Source organism: Microcaecilia unicolor, chromosome 9 (assembly GCF_901765095.1).
Source record: "Microcaecilia unicolor chromosome 9, aMicUni1.1, whole genome shotgun sequence".
Classification (NCBI taxonomy): Eukaryota; Metazoa; Chordata; class Amphibia; order Gymnophiona; family Siphonopidae; genus Microcaecilia; species Microcaecilia unicolor.
In genome coordinates, this window is record NC_044039.1 from 14,645,731 (window position 1) to 14,661,782 (window position 16,052).

The following is a 16,052-nucleotide window of genomic DNA, read 5'->3' on the forward strand; positions in this document are numbered from 1 at the left end:
GGTCGGCGGCTGGGGGAGGTGGGCTAAACTGTACCCCCCCCCCCACCTTGGGCTCTGGACCCTCCTCCCACTGAGGTCTGGCTACGCCCCTGCCTGGAGCAATGGAGGGTTAAGATGATTTCATTCTGATCTATGGTTCAACAGTACAAGAGTGGGCCCATAATTATCTATAAGCACATATATAATAGAAATGTATTATAAGTACTAATACTTTATCAATACTCTTGTTATTGCTGTTTCCACTCAAAGATTTGCTAGTTACTCAGTATGGATTGATCAGTGTTCATGGTATGGACTGAGAGACAGTTCTTGATAATGAATACTAAATATTTGTGAGTTATGGCAAATGTTTTTTGATTGCGAAAGTTGACCACTTCACCATAGCTCAGTCATGTTCAGAAAATGAAAAGAAGTTATGATTAGCACAGGGAGAATGGAATGATGTGTTCAAATTCCTACCATCTGCGGAAGGAAAGATGTTGAGTCGGTGGTCATTCTGAAAGAATGGATATCTGATTCTCCGTGCTAAAGTAATTGTAATCCCGTTTGCATCTGTATAGTGCATTTGTCTTACAATTGGCTAGTCCAACCTACCATTCATCAGAGTACAAGACTCATTGAGGGTCACTGTTGATTATTTAAAACTTCTGAATACCTGATATTGTGTTTGAATGTGTAGCATGCAACTATTTATTGGTACGATTATTTTGGTAAAATTCCAGTCTTGAGATTTATTTCCATTTTGCCTGTTCTCTGTCTATTGCTCTATTTATGGTTTACTGTCTGGTAGAGTTTTGGGGGTTAAGAACTTTTGTGCAGGAAGAAGGAGCGGGACTTGGGTGTGATCATATGTGATGATCTGATGGTGACCAAATAGGTAAAAAAGGCAATGGCAAACGTCAGAAGGATGCTTAGGTGCATAGGGAGATGAATAGCCAGTAGGAAAAAGGAGGTGATGATGCTACTGTAAAAGACCCCAGTGAGACCTCATTTAAAGACAGTGTGTTTCTTCTAGCAAAAAAGGTGCCGGTACTCAAATGTCAGGCCACCCTTCAGGGATGAGGTGATCACTGAGGGACTCACCCCACAATAGCCAGGCCCCCTGCAACCAGTCACAGAATCTATGACAAGGCAGAATTGGTGTGTAGAACCTGAGCTCTTTCATTAAAACTTGGAGACCATGGGCCAATTTCAGCACACAATGGAAAAGGTGCCGGTACTCAGTACCCCCAAGTACCCCCTCAAAAAAAGCCCTGTTTAAAGTACTCTACAATTCTGGAGACCGCACCTTCAAAAATATATAAACAGGATAGAGTGGTCCAGAGGGCAGTCTTCATCGTAAATTGTATGGGGACAGCCTTAGTGATCTCAATATGTGTACTTTGGAAGAAAGGCGGGGGAGGAGAGATATAATAGAGACATTGAAATTCCTCCATGGCATAAATGCTCAGGAGGTGAGTCTATTTTAATTGAAAGGAAACTGTGGGATGAAGGGACATAGGATGAAGATGAAAGGAGACAAGACTCAGAAGTATTCTAAGGAAAAACATCTTCATGGAAAAGGCGGTGAATTTGTGGAATGGCCTCCCGGTAATGGTGGTGGAGATGAAGACTCTCTGATTTCAAGAAAGCTCGGGATGAGTATATAGGATTTCTAAGGGAGAGGAAGAGATAGTAGATGACATGGATGGGCAGTCTGGATAGGCCATTAGGTCTTTACTTACCTTTATTTTTCTACTAGTAAAACAGGTCCGTTTCTACTACTACTACTACTATTTAGCATTTCTATAGCGCTACAAGGCATACGCAGCGCTGCACAAACATAGAAGAAAGACAGTCCCTGCTCAAAGAGCTTACAATCTAATAGACAAAAAATAAATAAAGTAAGCAAATCAAATCAATTAATGTGAACGGGAAGGAAGAGAGGAGGGTAGGTGGAGGCGAGTGGTTACAAGTGGTTACGAGTCAAAAGCAATGTTAAAGAGGTGGGCTTTCAGTCTAGATTTAAAGGTGGCCAAGGATGGGGCAAGACGTAGGGGCTCAGGAAGTTTATTCCAGGCGCAGGGTGCAGCGAGACAGAAGGCGCGAAGTCTGGAGTTGGCAGTAGTGGAGAAGGGAACAGATAAGAAGGATTTATCCATGGAGCGGAGTGCACGGGAAGGGGTGTAGGGAAGGACGAGTGTGGAGAGATACTGGGGAGCACCAGAGTGAATATATTTATAGGTTAGTAGAAGAAGTTTGAACAGGATGCGAAAATGGATAGGGAGCCAGTGAAGGGTCTTGAGGAGAGGGGTAGTATGAGTAAAGTGACCCTGGCGGAAGATGAGACGGGCAGCAGAGTTTTGAACCGACTGGAGAGGGGAGAGGTGACTAAGTGGGAGGCCAGCAAGAAGCAGATTGCAGTAGTCTAAACGAGAGGTGACAAGGGTGTGGACGAGGGTTTTGGTAGAGTGCTCGGAAAGAAAGGGGCGGATTTTACGGATGTTGTAAAGAAAGAAACGAGGAGCAAATGAAACGGGCGCTAGCAAGGTTTTCCTCCCCAACCCCCCCTTCTCCCTCCCTACCTACCGACCCCTTCGTCGCCCCTTCTCCCTCCCTCCCTACCTACCTACGGACCCCTTCGTCGTTCTGACGCCATTGCTCCACACCTCTTGGACGCACCGGACGCCATTGCTCCGCCCTCAACATCATGACGTTTGACGTGAGGGCGGGGCCCCTAGCCTGGGCGATTTCGGTGGCTTCACCACCACGGTCTTACGAACCGTTCTGGAAGGAAGTGACAGTGACGTCACTGTCCTCAGAAAGTTGAGGGTGAGTTTTATTATATAGGATGTTTCTAGAAGTGAAGCAGGAATTTTATATGGGCAGGCAAATAAGAGGAGAGGTGATCTAAGCAATAGAGCTTTTAGCCAAGTAGCCGAGATTAAGCATAACCAGAACAAACATGCAGTGATTACAGCTCTATCCAGTCATAAATACTACAGTCACACCGTCTGTTCTGCATCTTTCCCGAGGCCAGTAAGACATGTGAAAGCCTTGCACGGGGGATTATGACTCTGTCCTGCAGATGGAGCAGCAGCGATTGGACATGGAGTTGTCAATGCGATCTCAGATTAATGGTTTCATTAAATCTTCTTTTGCTCAATTACAACATATTTGGAGTCTTCAGCTTTACTTTTCACAGAATATCTTGGCAACTGGTGTACATACTTATGCTGTTAGCTGCCTTGATTATTGAAGTGTGCTTTACTTGGGATTAAACAAGAAGAAACCATTTGCCTGCAGTAGATACAGAATACAGCTGCTAGGATTTTAACAGGCTTGAAGTTGTGTGACCATATTATCACAGTCCTTTTGGTTAGTAGGATCAATTATCAGATTTATTAAGGATGACCCTTCATTATCCTGATACAGTCAATATTCAACCGTGATAGCTACGTAGTTAACTTAGAAGGTTTTTTTTTGCTCCCCTAACCATATAACTGCCTATGTAGTATTCCACTCCGACACTAATCAGAGGGTGCCATGCTGGTCAAAGCAAATGTTCAGTGGCACTCTCTGGTTAAGTACCGCTTAATCTCTGCTTCTGTCTGATCAGCGTGGCTTCACTGGGCAGGAGACTCCTCCTGGGCTAAATACTGACCCCTCTGGATTCCTAAAATCCAGGGAGGCTCTTCCATTTCTCCCAGGATGGATTGTCGCACGCTCCTTGAGAATTAGAGCATAGTAACTTTTAGCGCCAATGGTAGTCGCTATCATGCTGATATTTTAAGTGTGGGGTTAAGTGGGTAATAAATGCAAAATTAAATTAAATAAATATCTCCCCAACAATAATACTAATGTAATATAATGTAATGTAATACTAATGTCAACTCTCCTCTCATTTCCACTATCCACTATATATTGTAAGCCACATTGAGCCTGCAAAGAGGTGGGATAATGTGGGATACAAATGCAATAAATAAATAAAAAAATAAATAAAACAACCATGCGCAGATAAGCTCTTCCACCCCACTCCCACCCAATATGCAAGAAATAGGTCCAATAGGAGCTCTCGTCTCTAATTCTTGCTCTGTTGGCACTGTCAACCGAAATAGCACTAGGTGACCTGAGGTTTCTTTGAGCTAGCGTAAGTGCTTGCTTCTAAAGTTAGGCACATAAGTTAGGACTTACATTAATATTCTAAAATGGCTTGGCCACTGTTTGGACAACAGGATACTGGGCTAGATGGACCATTGATCTGACCCAGTATGGCTACTCTTATGTTCTTGTTTTCTGGATTCTACCACAAGAGAGCATTAATATCATGTTGCATCATAAACTGTCCATCAGATAATATTAGCTTGCTTTGTTCTGTGCAATATGCTTCAAAAGCAGCTGGCATGCTTTCAGTCTAGAAGAGTTGAAAAGAATGTTGCTTAATAAAGATGTAATGGAGAACCGTTAAACTTAAACCAAAGAGCTTGCGTTTTGCTCCATCGTCCTCTGCAAACGATACTCCGATATATGCACTTACCAAATGAAATGGGGAAAAAATCAGTGAAACCTTCTGTTGGAGCAATGTAAGAATGATCCAAAGACATGCTCCTTCTTCAACTGTTTCTTCAACTTTTTGGTCTTGATTGTGTAAAATTGTAATCGGATATGCCCATATGGAAAATAGTGTTTAGGCAAATGTCATGCTTTTTAATAACAAACAATATTTCTTTTCTTGTTTTGTAGTTCCCAGTACTCCTAGAAATATTACTTTTTCATCTATTCAGTCTACAAGTGTAACTTTGATGTGGATAAGACCCACTAGTGTTCCTGGCTATTTAAAGAACTACAAAGTTGCAAGACAGCTACAGTCTACCAACTGCAGAGTCTGGGAATCCGAAGGATGCATTGAAGACAACCGAGAGGTTTATTCATATAATGATGATCAATTTATAGAGGAGACAATAGATGGACTGAAAAAATTCAGATGGTACAGATTTCGGATTTCTGCAAGCACAAATGCAGGATATGGTCCCTCTTCAAATTGGATTTCTGTACGAACTTTGCATGGCAGTAAGTCAAGGTGTCTTTATACCTCAAATGCTTAGAAGAAAATGCCACCAAGAAGGTGGAGGTACGCTAGGATCCTACGCAAGGAAACGCACACAGCGGGGAGTAGGAAGGGAAGGCTCCTCCAAGAAACCGGGGAAGACATATATTGTAAATCAAACCTTTATTCCAAGTAGTTATTGGTCAATGCAATACTGGCACATGTGAGAATAAATCTGTTGGGTATTCTCTTAAATGTATTGCGATTTTAAATTGAATCTTCAATGATCTGCATAGCTTCAAATTGTGGAATATTTGTGTACAACAAATCAATATCCAAGGCTTTTTAGTGCCGAAACACAGCTGTGTCGAGTCAAGTTTTTCAATGTGTAACTTGGAATAAAGGTTTGATTTACAATATACGTCTTCCCCGGTTTCTTGGAGGAGCCTTCCCTTCTTACTCCCTGCTGTATACCTCAAATGCTTACCATCACATTGTCTCCAAAAGGTGGTATATGAAGACATGAGAGACCTGTTTACTAAAGTCTGGTAAGAAGTTAGTGCAGGATTTTGAATGTGCTAATTGTTAGTGTAGGCCCATGGTAGTCGCTACTGTGTGCTATAAACAGCAAACATATTAAAAATCCCACACTAACCACATGCCGCTTTAGGAAGTAGGAACTGGGAGGGTTATGGGTGGAGAATGGACATGAACTGCACTTTGCAGTTAATGCATACTGTCCTTTGTGAAGATAGGGCTAGATTCTATAAATGGCGCCTAAGAAATCGGCGCCAAAAGGCCCCCTGCATAAGCGGTATTCTATAAGCCTTGCCTAAAATTCAGCACAGTTTATAGAATTAATGTTTAAGCGGAGAGGTCACATGTAAATTTAGGCTTGGCCATTTGCATCAACGAAAACGTGGTGCAAAGGCCAATACCTACATTTACACATGCGTTACTCAAAACCACGCCCCGATCCATCCCAAATGCCCATGACCCTCCCATTTCAGTGCTTCCTTTTTCGGACCACACATAAAGTTTAGGCACGGAACCTGCGCCTAACTTTAGTTGGGTAAGTACAAAGTAAATTTAATTAGTTCCAAGAATTACTTGTTAAAAAGCCAATTATTGGCACTAATTGGCTCATTGCTAATTAGTATGAAGTAGTTTCCTATTAAAGCCAGTTATTGGTATTTATTTCCAATTAAGTACTAATTTAGTGCCAATTAACTAGTTATGTTACACACATAACTGACCCTTTTCTATAACTGGGTGCACAATTGGGTGACTAACGGATTCTATGTATCACGCCTTAATTTCCATGAGGAAATTGAAGTGTATTATATAACACTGCATGTAACTTAATTGGTTAACCAGCTAATCAGCATTGTCAATTTGATTTTAACAAGCAATTATCAACACTAATTGGCATTAATTAAGATTTATACGCACAACACACTATGTGTATGCTAAGTCGTAAAGTTGAAAAGGGGGTGTGGCCATGGACGGGGTGTGGGTGTTTCTAACATCTATGTGCTTTGTTATAGAATACATCCGCATCAGGATTTAAGCCAAGTAAAACATAGCGTAAATGGCTGCGACTAAATTTGGTCACGTGGAGAGACGCTCGGCATAGTCTATATAATGTGTGGAAATTTAAGCTTATTCTATAAAATATAGGTGTGCTTTAGAAAATACGCCTAGGCGTATTTTTTTTCCACGTGGAATTTTCAGGCGCCGTATATAGAATCTAGCCTCATTTGCAGAATTTGTAGGTCAATGCGTCATCAGTGCAAAAACTTACCATACTTTAGTAAACAGAACTCACAGAGAAAGATCACGTGTAGAAAAAGGTAGCTGGCTGACTCAGATCTTTGATTCAGTGTGGGGGCTCAAGCTATGTACCCCACCTGGGGCCAAATCCTCAAATAAGGCCCTATTATTCCTTTGGCACTCTTGTGTTGGGAGACATACACATAATAGGGTTAACTTTGCAAGCCTGAGTGGTGGGCTAAAGTTTTTAATCTTCTGAGTTTGCCTTATTCACAAGTGACAGCAACAATGAATTCAATGAGGCTGTCATTGAGAGGACCCCAGCCGGTGAGAAGCCCTTGCTAATAGATTGGCAGCCCATCCATACTTGTTTACTTCTAATTCATGGAAATACGAATGAGGGGCGATATGATTAAGGTCTACAAAATCCTGAATGGTGTAGAACGAGTAGAAGTAAATCGATTTTTTACTCGTTCCAAAAGTACAAAGACTAGGGGACACTCGAGGAAGTTAAATGGAAAAACTTTTAAAACAAATAGGAGGAAATATTTTTTTACTCAACGAATAGTTAAGCTCTGGAACTCTTTGCCGGAGGATGTGGTAACAGCGGTTAGCGTATCTGGGTTTAAAAAAGGTTTGGACAAATTCCTAGAGGAAAAGTCCATAGTCTGCTATTGAGACAGACATGGGAAGCAACTGCTTGTCCTGGGATTAGTAGTATGGAATGGAATGTATTAGTAGTATGGATTCTGCCTGGAATCTTGTTACTCTTTAGGATTCCAGAATCTTGCTATTCTTTGGGGCTGTACATGGAATGTTGCTACTCTTTGAGATTCTGCATGGAATCTTGTCACTCTTTAGGATTCCAGAATCTTGCTATTCTTTGGGGCTGTACATGGAATGTTGCTACTCTTTGAGATTCTGCATGGAATCTTGTCACTGTTTAGGATTCCAGAATCTTGCTATTCTTTGGGGTTCTACATGGACTGTTGCTACTCTTTGAGATTCTGCATGGAATCTTGTCGCTCTTTAGGATTCCAGAATCTTGCTATTCTTTGGGGTTCTGCATAGAATGTTGCCACAATTTGGGTATCTGCCAGGTAATTACTATAATTGTGACCTGGCTTTTGGCCACTGTTTGGAAAACAGGATACTGGGCTGGATGGACCATTGGTCTGACCCAGTATGGCTACTCTTATGTTCTTAACAGCACCTCATTCCATATTCTGTTTAATCCAAATAACAATTTCTAATTTAAGTTTGATGTTATGCAAGTAGTGTCCAGCAAGTGTAAAATTAGACAAAATATACTCACCTGGAAAGCAAAGCATGATGCTTTATGATGCACCTGCCCATCTCATACAGAAGGATGGAGACAGCATCCTTGTTCTTTCTTTCTTTCTTTCTTAGTAGGAATATTGTAACGTGTTCTATGAGCTTTTCCATGTGTATGCATAAGAGACTTCCAAATCAATCAACCAGCCTTACTCTCTCCTAAAGGGGTTTTACTTCCCCTTTAAACCATAAATGATTATTTCTTTCAAAGTAAACTCAGAGACATGATAGAGGTATATAAAATAATGAGTGGAGTGGAACAGGTGGATGTGAAGCGTCTGTTCACGCTTTCCAAAAATACTAGGACTAGGGGGCATGTGATGAAACTACAGTGTAGTAAATTTAAAACAAATCGGAGAAATGTTTCTTCACCCAACGCATAATTAAACTCTGGAATTCATTGCCGGAGAACGTGGTGAAGGCGGTTAGCTTGGCAGAGTTTTAAAAGGGGTTAGACGGTTTCCTAAAGGACAAGTCCATAAACCACTACTTAATGGACTTGGGAAAAATCCACAATTCCAGGAATAACATGTATAGAATGTTTGTACGTTTGGGAAGCTTGCCAGGTGCGATTGGCTGCTGTCGTTGACAGGATGCTGGGCTCGATGGACCCTTGGTCTATTCCCAGTGTGGCATTACTTATGTACTTATGCTTAGTTGTTTGCTAGTTCCTGTTATGAGGTCTTTTCATAGTTTGTCAGCTGAACGTGATACATATAATGGGCTTGCCAGCTCGCCTCAGGTTGACTGGTTGGACCACTCCAGTTTTTATCTACCCTTATTCACTGTTACTCTGACTTTAAAGACTGAGTTAGACATTGCATGCATGGGACTGTAGTTTTGCTATCCAAGGGAACTCAACGAAAGAGTCAGAACTACAACTCCATGCATGCAATGGGCAAACCTGTGACCAACGCAACTTATTTGGTCAACCTGAGGTGAGGGTGAAACTCTAGCAGGAAAAAGTGTTTGCCTCCACAAGATTCCTGGCCTAATGTGATCTTTAAATTGTCCTTTAAAAAAAAACGCATTCTTTATTTCTCACCTGAAGGAATAGATATTGGTGTTGAACTTTTCAGTTCTTTCCGCACAACAAATACCATACCATCATGTTAAAGGACGATATTGGCTTCTATTGGCTTATGGAGCCAATGATAATTTAAAAGAAATCAGCTCAAATTAATGCAAATTAAATCTATTGAGACAATACACGTGAGAGGGTGTGGTTTGTAGTTTGCCAAGTGTTTAAAATGTGTTGTACATGATATATCCGCCTCGTCGCTCCCCCCGCAAAAACAATCTAAATAAATAAAATAAAATATGCAGAACACTTTACTACTACTACTACTTAACATTTCTAGAGCACTACTAGGGTTACGCAGCGCTGTACAGTTTAACAAAGAAGGACAGTCCCTGCTCGAAGGAGCTTACAATCTAAAGGATGAAATGTCAAGTTGGGGTAATCTAGATTTCCTGAATAGAGGTATAGTGGTTAGGGGCTGAAGGCGACATTGAAGAGGTGGGCTTTGAGCAAGGATTTGAAGATGGGCAGGGAGGGGGCCTGGCAAATGTACCAAGCAGAATGTCTGTGATCAAAACTAGGCAGATTGAGAATGAAAGAGCCTTCCACTCTACAATTGGTCTTAAAAGTGGTTTGATACAGAAAACGTCAAGTGCAAATTCCTGTTAATGGGTTGGAAGACCTTTACTTTTTTTTCTTTTTTTTTTTGCTCATGCCACGCTAAATGATGGGTTATCCAGACTTACCTCACAGTTAACTCACTCAGCTGCTGCCTTAGTGTCGGGACACAGATGGATTGGGAGAATGACCCTGCCCTCCATAAGACCCACATTCCTGGGCAAGGAGAGAAGCATGATAATCAGGAAATGATGGTTGTTAGTTACAGAAAATGCATTATTGTGGAAACCAGGATGAAAATGCTTATGGGAGGAAATGATTGGATTAAAGGGAACGAGAGATTACGGACGGGTCATTCCTACAGAGTCAATTGCTGTGATTTATAAGAGAGGGGCTATGCTGATATCTGGCCCCCATGCTGACAAGGCTCATTTTACCACTGGTTTTAAATCAATACCTGAAAGTATCGTGAAGATGTTTACTGGGTAATGAATATGTCTGTAAATATTTGAAGAGTGAGGCTGTTTAAGGAAAGCGCTCTTTGCCCTTTGACTGATGATGCTTTTGTGTTAGATACTCATGAGGTTTATATTGATCAACAGGTTTATTTTATATAATAGTGTTGATATGCTAAAATTCAACCTAGCCATGGAGAAATTTGGGGATATAAGAAATGGCAGAGTGGAGGAGCAGTCTGCTTAGTACTACTACTACTACTACTTATCATTTCTAAAGTGCTACTAGACGTAAGCAGCGCTGTACACTTGAACATGAAGAGACAGTCCCTGCTCAACAGGGCTTACAATCTAATTAGGACAGACAAACAGGTCAAATAAGGGATAAGGACAAAGAGTAGCAAGATTCCGGAATTCCAAAGAGTAGCAAGATTCCAGAATCCCAAAGAGTAGCAAGATTCCGGAATCCCAAAGACTACTACAACTTATCATTTCTATAGCGCTACTAGACGTACACAGCACTGTACACTTGAGCATGAAGAGACAGTCCCTGCTAGACAGAGCTTACAATCTAATTAGGACAGACAAACAGGTCAAATAAGGGATAAGGACAAAGAGTAGCAAGATTCCGGAATCCCAAAGAGTAGCAAGATTCCAGAATCCCAAAGAGTAGCAAGATTCCGGAATCCCAAAGACTACTACAACTTATCATTTCTATAGCGCTACTAGACGTACGCAGCGCTGTACACGAGCATGAAGAGACAGTCCCTGCTAGACAGAGCTTACAATCTAATTAGGACAAACAGGTAGCACTGTGTATGTCCAGTAGCACTAGAAATAATAAATATTACTATGGACATTAACTTTAATAGTCATTGGGGAATGGGGTTTTATTTGTTTGGTTAGTGCAGTTAGCTCAGGGGCGTAGCCAGACCTCATGGTGGGAGGGGGCCAGTCTGAGGTTGGGGGCACATTTTGAGTGCCGCCCCACTGCCCCCCCCCACCGCCACACCTTGCCTCGCCTCACCCCCCTACCACCACCGCCTTGCCTCCTTGCCGCTTTCCCTCACCGCCTCGTCGCTCCCCCCCCGCAAAAACAAATACCTTTGCTAGCAGGGGTCCCCAACCCCCGCCAGCCGAAGCCTTCAGCGCCGGTCTCTGGCGCAGCCGCATTCACTGCCCTGCTCTTCTTTCTTCTTGATCCTCCTGTGCATGCTGACGCTCCTTCCCAGTTTCACGTAAAGGAGCGTCAGCGTGCACAGGACAAGCAAGAAGAAATAAGAGCAGGACAGTGAACGCGGCTGCGCCGGAGACCGGCGCTGAAGAAAGCTTTGGCTGGCGGGGGTTGGGGACCCCCGCCAGCCAAACCAGGGGCCCAGATGAAATTTGCGGGGGCCCAGGCCCCCGTGGACCCCCATAGCTATTCCCCTGAATTGGTTCACTTCCCATTGCAGTTCCTTGTGACCAGGCATATTCAGCAGCATTTAGGGGCCCTTTTACTAAGGCGTGTAGGCGCTTATGTGCACCCAACTTGTGTCAGTTACTGCCCGGCTACCATGTGGCCCTTGCGGTAATTTCATTTTTCATGTATGTCCGCTACTGTAATCGGCATTTTACCTGCAAAGACCATTACTGCCCGGTTACCGTATAAGACCTTACCACTAGGCCAATGGCTGGCGGTAAGGTCTCAGACTCAAAATGGACGTGAGGCAATTTTCATTTTGCTGCATGTCTATTTTTGGCAAAAATAAAAAAAGGCATTTTTTTTTTACAGGCGCGCTGAAAAATGATTCTACATGCACCCAAAATACTGCAGGCCATTTTTCAGTGCCCCTTTGTAAAAGGGCCCCTTAACTAGTTAATACTGCTGTAAATTTCCAGTTAGCACCCAATGCAAAATCATCTATTTTGGTTGTGTTCCGGGGTGGAGTCGGCACTTGGCCTACTAAGAGTCGATATTCAGTGCTTAACCGGCCAAGATAACTGCATACAAAAAAAAAAAATCAGTTCATAGCTGGTTAATTGCTGAATATTGAACTTAACTGGCTATGTTCTTGCTGACCTCGTACACCCAGAAATTCAATGCCGGAGCCCTGAAATGGCCTGACATTGAATTTCCAGGGATAATGCCGTCGGCGGTCAGCAAAATGCTGATTGTCACTGACTGAATTTCAGGCCTGTGGTTTTTATCCACAGGGTATCTTGAGAACAGATTTTATGGTACATACTCAAACCAAGCTTAAGTCAAGGACCAGGAATGTATTCTATGGATTTATTTATTTGTTTATTTATTTGTTGCATTTGTATCCCACATTTTCCCACCTCTTTGCAGGCTCAAAGTGGCTTACAATACATCATGAATAGTGGAGATAGAACAGTTTAGACATTTGGCATTACAGAAGGATTTTGGGTTACATGATAATGATAAAGCATAGTAGCGATATAACAAGATAAACATTATAAGACAGTTCTAGGTGCATGTGGGGAATTTCACATGTCTTGATCTTTGTTATATGTCTTGTTGAAGAGATGGGTCTTCAATAGTTTGCGGAAGCTGGCTAGTTCGTAGATCGTTTTTAGGTTGCGGGTAGCGCGTTCCAGAATTGTGTGCTCATATAGGAAAAGGTTGATGCGTGCATTAGTTTGTATTTTAAGCCTTTGCAGTTGGGGAAATGAAGATTAAGGAATGTGCGAGATGATTTTTTGGCATTTCTGGGTGGTAAGTCTATCAGGTTTGACATGTAGACTGGAGCATCGCCATGGATGATTTTGTGAACTAGGGTGCATACCTTGAACGCGATGCGTTCTTTGAGTGGGAGCCAGTGTAGCTTCTCTCGTAGGGGTTTGGCGCTTTCATATTTTGGTTTTCCGAATATGAGTCTAGCTGCAGTGTTCTGGGCAGTCTGGAGTTTTTTGAGTATTTGCTCTTTGCAGCCGGCGTAAAGTGCATTGCAGTAGTCTAGATGGAAATTTTGTTGCATAAACAATCATTTTATTTAGATTTAGATCGTGCCTTCTCATTGGTAGGTCAAGGTGAGTTATATTCAAGTGCAGGTAGTATTTGATTTGCTAAAATAAAAATGCCCCATCACCAGTAGGTGTTCACCTGACCCAAGTCAACCGATGGATCCAGTCCCAGTTTTACCTTGTTGCATGAATGGGTTAACATCAAAATGATCCAGTACGGCAAAAGCCATGTAGCAACACTAATTAGAATTACTGTATATCCATTTGGCAAAACTTCTGTAGCAGCCATTTTGGCAAACATACAGTCATATGTCAAAGGGGGCAGACTGACAATTGGGACAAAAGTAAGGGACCCACTTTCCCCTGGGATCCATCTAGTTTAATCACTTTTGATGGGTGGTGAGGGGCCTATGACTCTTATTGCCCGGGGTGCCAGATCACTGTCGGTCTGCCCCTGTTTGTCAATAATATGTTAAAGAGAACCCCTTGTTTATTAGTGTCTAAATAAATGTACTCTAATTCAAGCTGATTAGTCAGATAATTGATTGCTAGTCACTATACTAATTAGAAAAAAATATTGAATATTAATGTATTTTGCTTAGGGAAACACTATAAAAATATTTAATATTGCTGATTGCCATAAAAATGTCCTTATTGCTAGACTGATTGTAGCAATTACAATTACGTATTAATGAGTCAATTTACTTGTGAATTATAACCATACATCTGTATTATTAGGGGTACTAAAACAACTGATAACATTCCAATTTGGGAGAGCATTAAACTGTCATATTCACCAGCCCTGTTTCTATATCTGTGCCAAATGCTTATGCTGTGCTGGTGTTGTGTTAATATTGCTATTGGATTTCTGGTATATGTAGCAAGGGGGGCGGGGGGCGGAATTTTCAAAAGGATTTAAGTTAACCCATTGTTTATGAACTTGGTCCTATTCTAGACCAGCTAAATTTAACAACCTCACTCGCTCAGGCCGCCACCGCCCCCCTCCACCTACCTTCCTGCGTCAGTGCGTATGCTCGTTCCTTGCATCCAAGGGGGGCCTGGCACCGGGGTCTGTCTCTCTCCTGCTCCTGAGTGCCGGGACTGAGTTATCACATTAATGCAATCATCCAGGTCCCGACAGGAACAGGAGGGAGACAGATCCGGCGCAGGGCTCCCCTTGGAGGCCGGGCCCGGGGAATTTTGCCCCCCCCCCTCTCAGTGGCCCTGTCTACTGTGCTGCATCGTGTCCACTTATAGACTTGCTCTATTATTGGCTATGTCCAAGTTATTCTTGCTGCATACTACCCTGGATGTTGGATTCTGATTTGCATAGCTTATGAGACTTACGGCTGTTCTACTATGGCATGGTCACTTTGGTTTTGTCTTCTCTTCACTTCCACCCCTCCTTTCTGTATCTTATAGTTAGTGTCTGCCCTCACCCCTTTCCCTTATATTTTCTGATTGCAACCCAGTTCCCCTTACTGTGTTCTCCCTTTTCCTTACTGACAGGTTGGTGCTGCCACTTACAGGCATTAAGGGGGCAGTTCTTTAACTAGGCGTCTCCGTAGTGCTTTACCTGCTTGGCTTATGTCTTTGCCAGCATCCCATAATTGTTCCATTTTACGAGAGTACGGATAACTGTTGTTATACCTCACAGTCCCACAGAAGTCTGTTGACTCCTGATGCAGGCGTTGTCGCCGAATCATGGCTGTGTCGAGTCGCTCTAATAAACTGAACTGATTTTACATCTTGGACTTTTAATTTTCTTCTTACTGCTGTTGCTCACCTGTGAGGCTGATTTATGTGTAAGTCAGTAGGGATGGGCTGTCATTTGCAGCAACAAGAGAACTGTCAATGACATAGTCCATATCAATACATGTCATTAACAAATGAAAAGGAGGCGAAGCACCCGTGAGTGGAGGAGTGGGCCTAGTGGTTAGAGCACCAGTCTTGTCTTGACATCTAGGGGTGGCCAGTTCAAATCTTACTACTGCTGCTTGTGATCTTGGTCAAGTCACTTAACCCTCCATTGCTTCAGGAAGAAACGTGGATTGTGAGGCCAACAGGGAAATACCCAGTGTACTTGAATGTACTTGAGCTACTACTGAAAAGGTGTAAGCAAAATAAATAAATTTTGTGGGGTTTTTTTTTTTGGTTTACCAATAATCATGAGCACTCTTTACAGAGTGGAGGAGTGGCCTAGTGGTTAGGGTGGTGGACTTTGGTCCTGGGGAACTGAGGAACTGAGTTCGATTACCACTTCAGGCACAGGCAGCTCCTTGTAACTCTGGGCAAGTCACTTAACCCTCCATTGCCCCATGTAAGCCGCATTGAGCCTGCCATGAGTGGGAAAGTGCAGGGTACAAATGTAACAAAAATAAAATAGATACTATTGGAGATTCTACATGGAATGTTGCTACTATTGGAGATTCTACATGGAATATTGCTATTCCACTAGCAACATTCCATGTAGAAGCCTGCCCTTGCAGATCAGCAACGCGGCCGCGCAGGCTTCTGTTCCTGTGAGTCTGACATCCTGCACGTACGTGCAGGACATCAGACTCACAGAAACAGAAGCCTGCGCAGCCACATTGCTGATCTGCAAGGGCAGGCTTCCACATGGAATGTTGCTAGTGGAGGAGTAGCCTAGTGGTTAGTGCAACAGACTTTGATCCTGGGAAAACTGAGTTTGATTCCCACTGCAGCTCCTTGTGACCCTGGACAAGTCACTTAACCCTCCATTGCCCCAGGTACAAAACTTACCCCCCCCCCCCCCCCCCCCCCCCCCGTTTACTAAGCTGTGCTGGAAAAATTATGTTTCATATTTTTAAATTGCAAATGTTTTTTCTTCAACATA

The 16,052-nt window shown here is 42.7% G+C and overlaps 1 protein-coding gene across 5 annotated transcripts in view; it reads left to right on the top strand.

Moving 5' to 3' along the window:
• Positions 1 to 16,052, top strand: part of PTPRQ (protein tyrosine phosphatase receptor type Q) — a 260,138-nt gene that overhangs the window by 171,897 nt on the left and 72,189 nt on the right. For all 5 annotated transcript variants that reach the window (XM_030214581.1, XM_030214584.1, XM_030214583.1 and 2 more), the window contains one exon: positions 4,723 to 5,049. In XM_030214581.1, the coding sequence (XP_030070441.1) occupies positions 4,723 to 5,049 (327 nt within the window). The remainder of the gene's footprint in view (positions 1 to 4,722; positions 5,050 to 16,052) is intronic.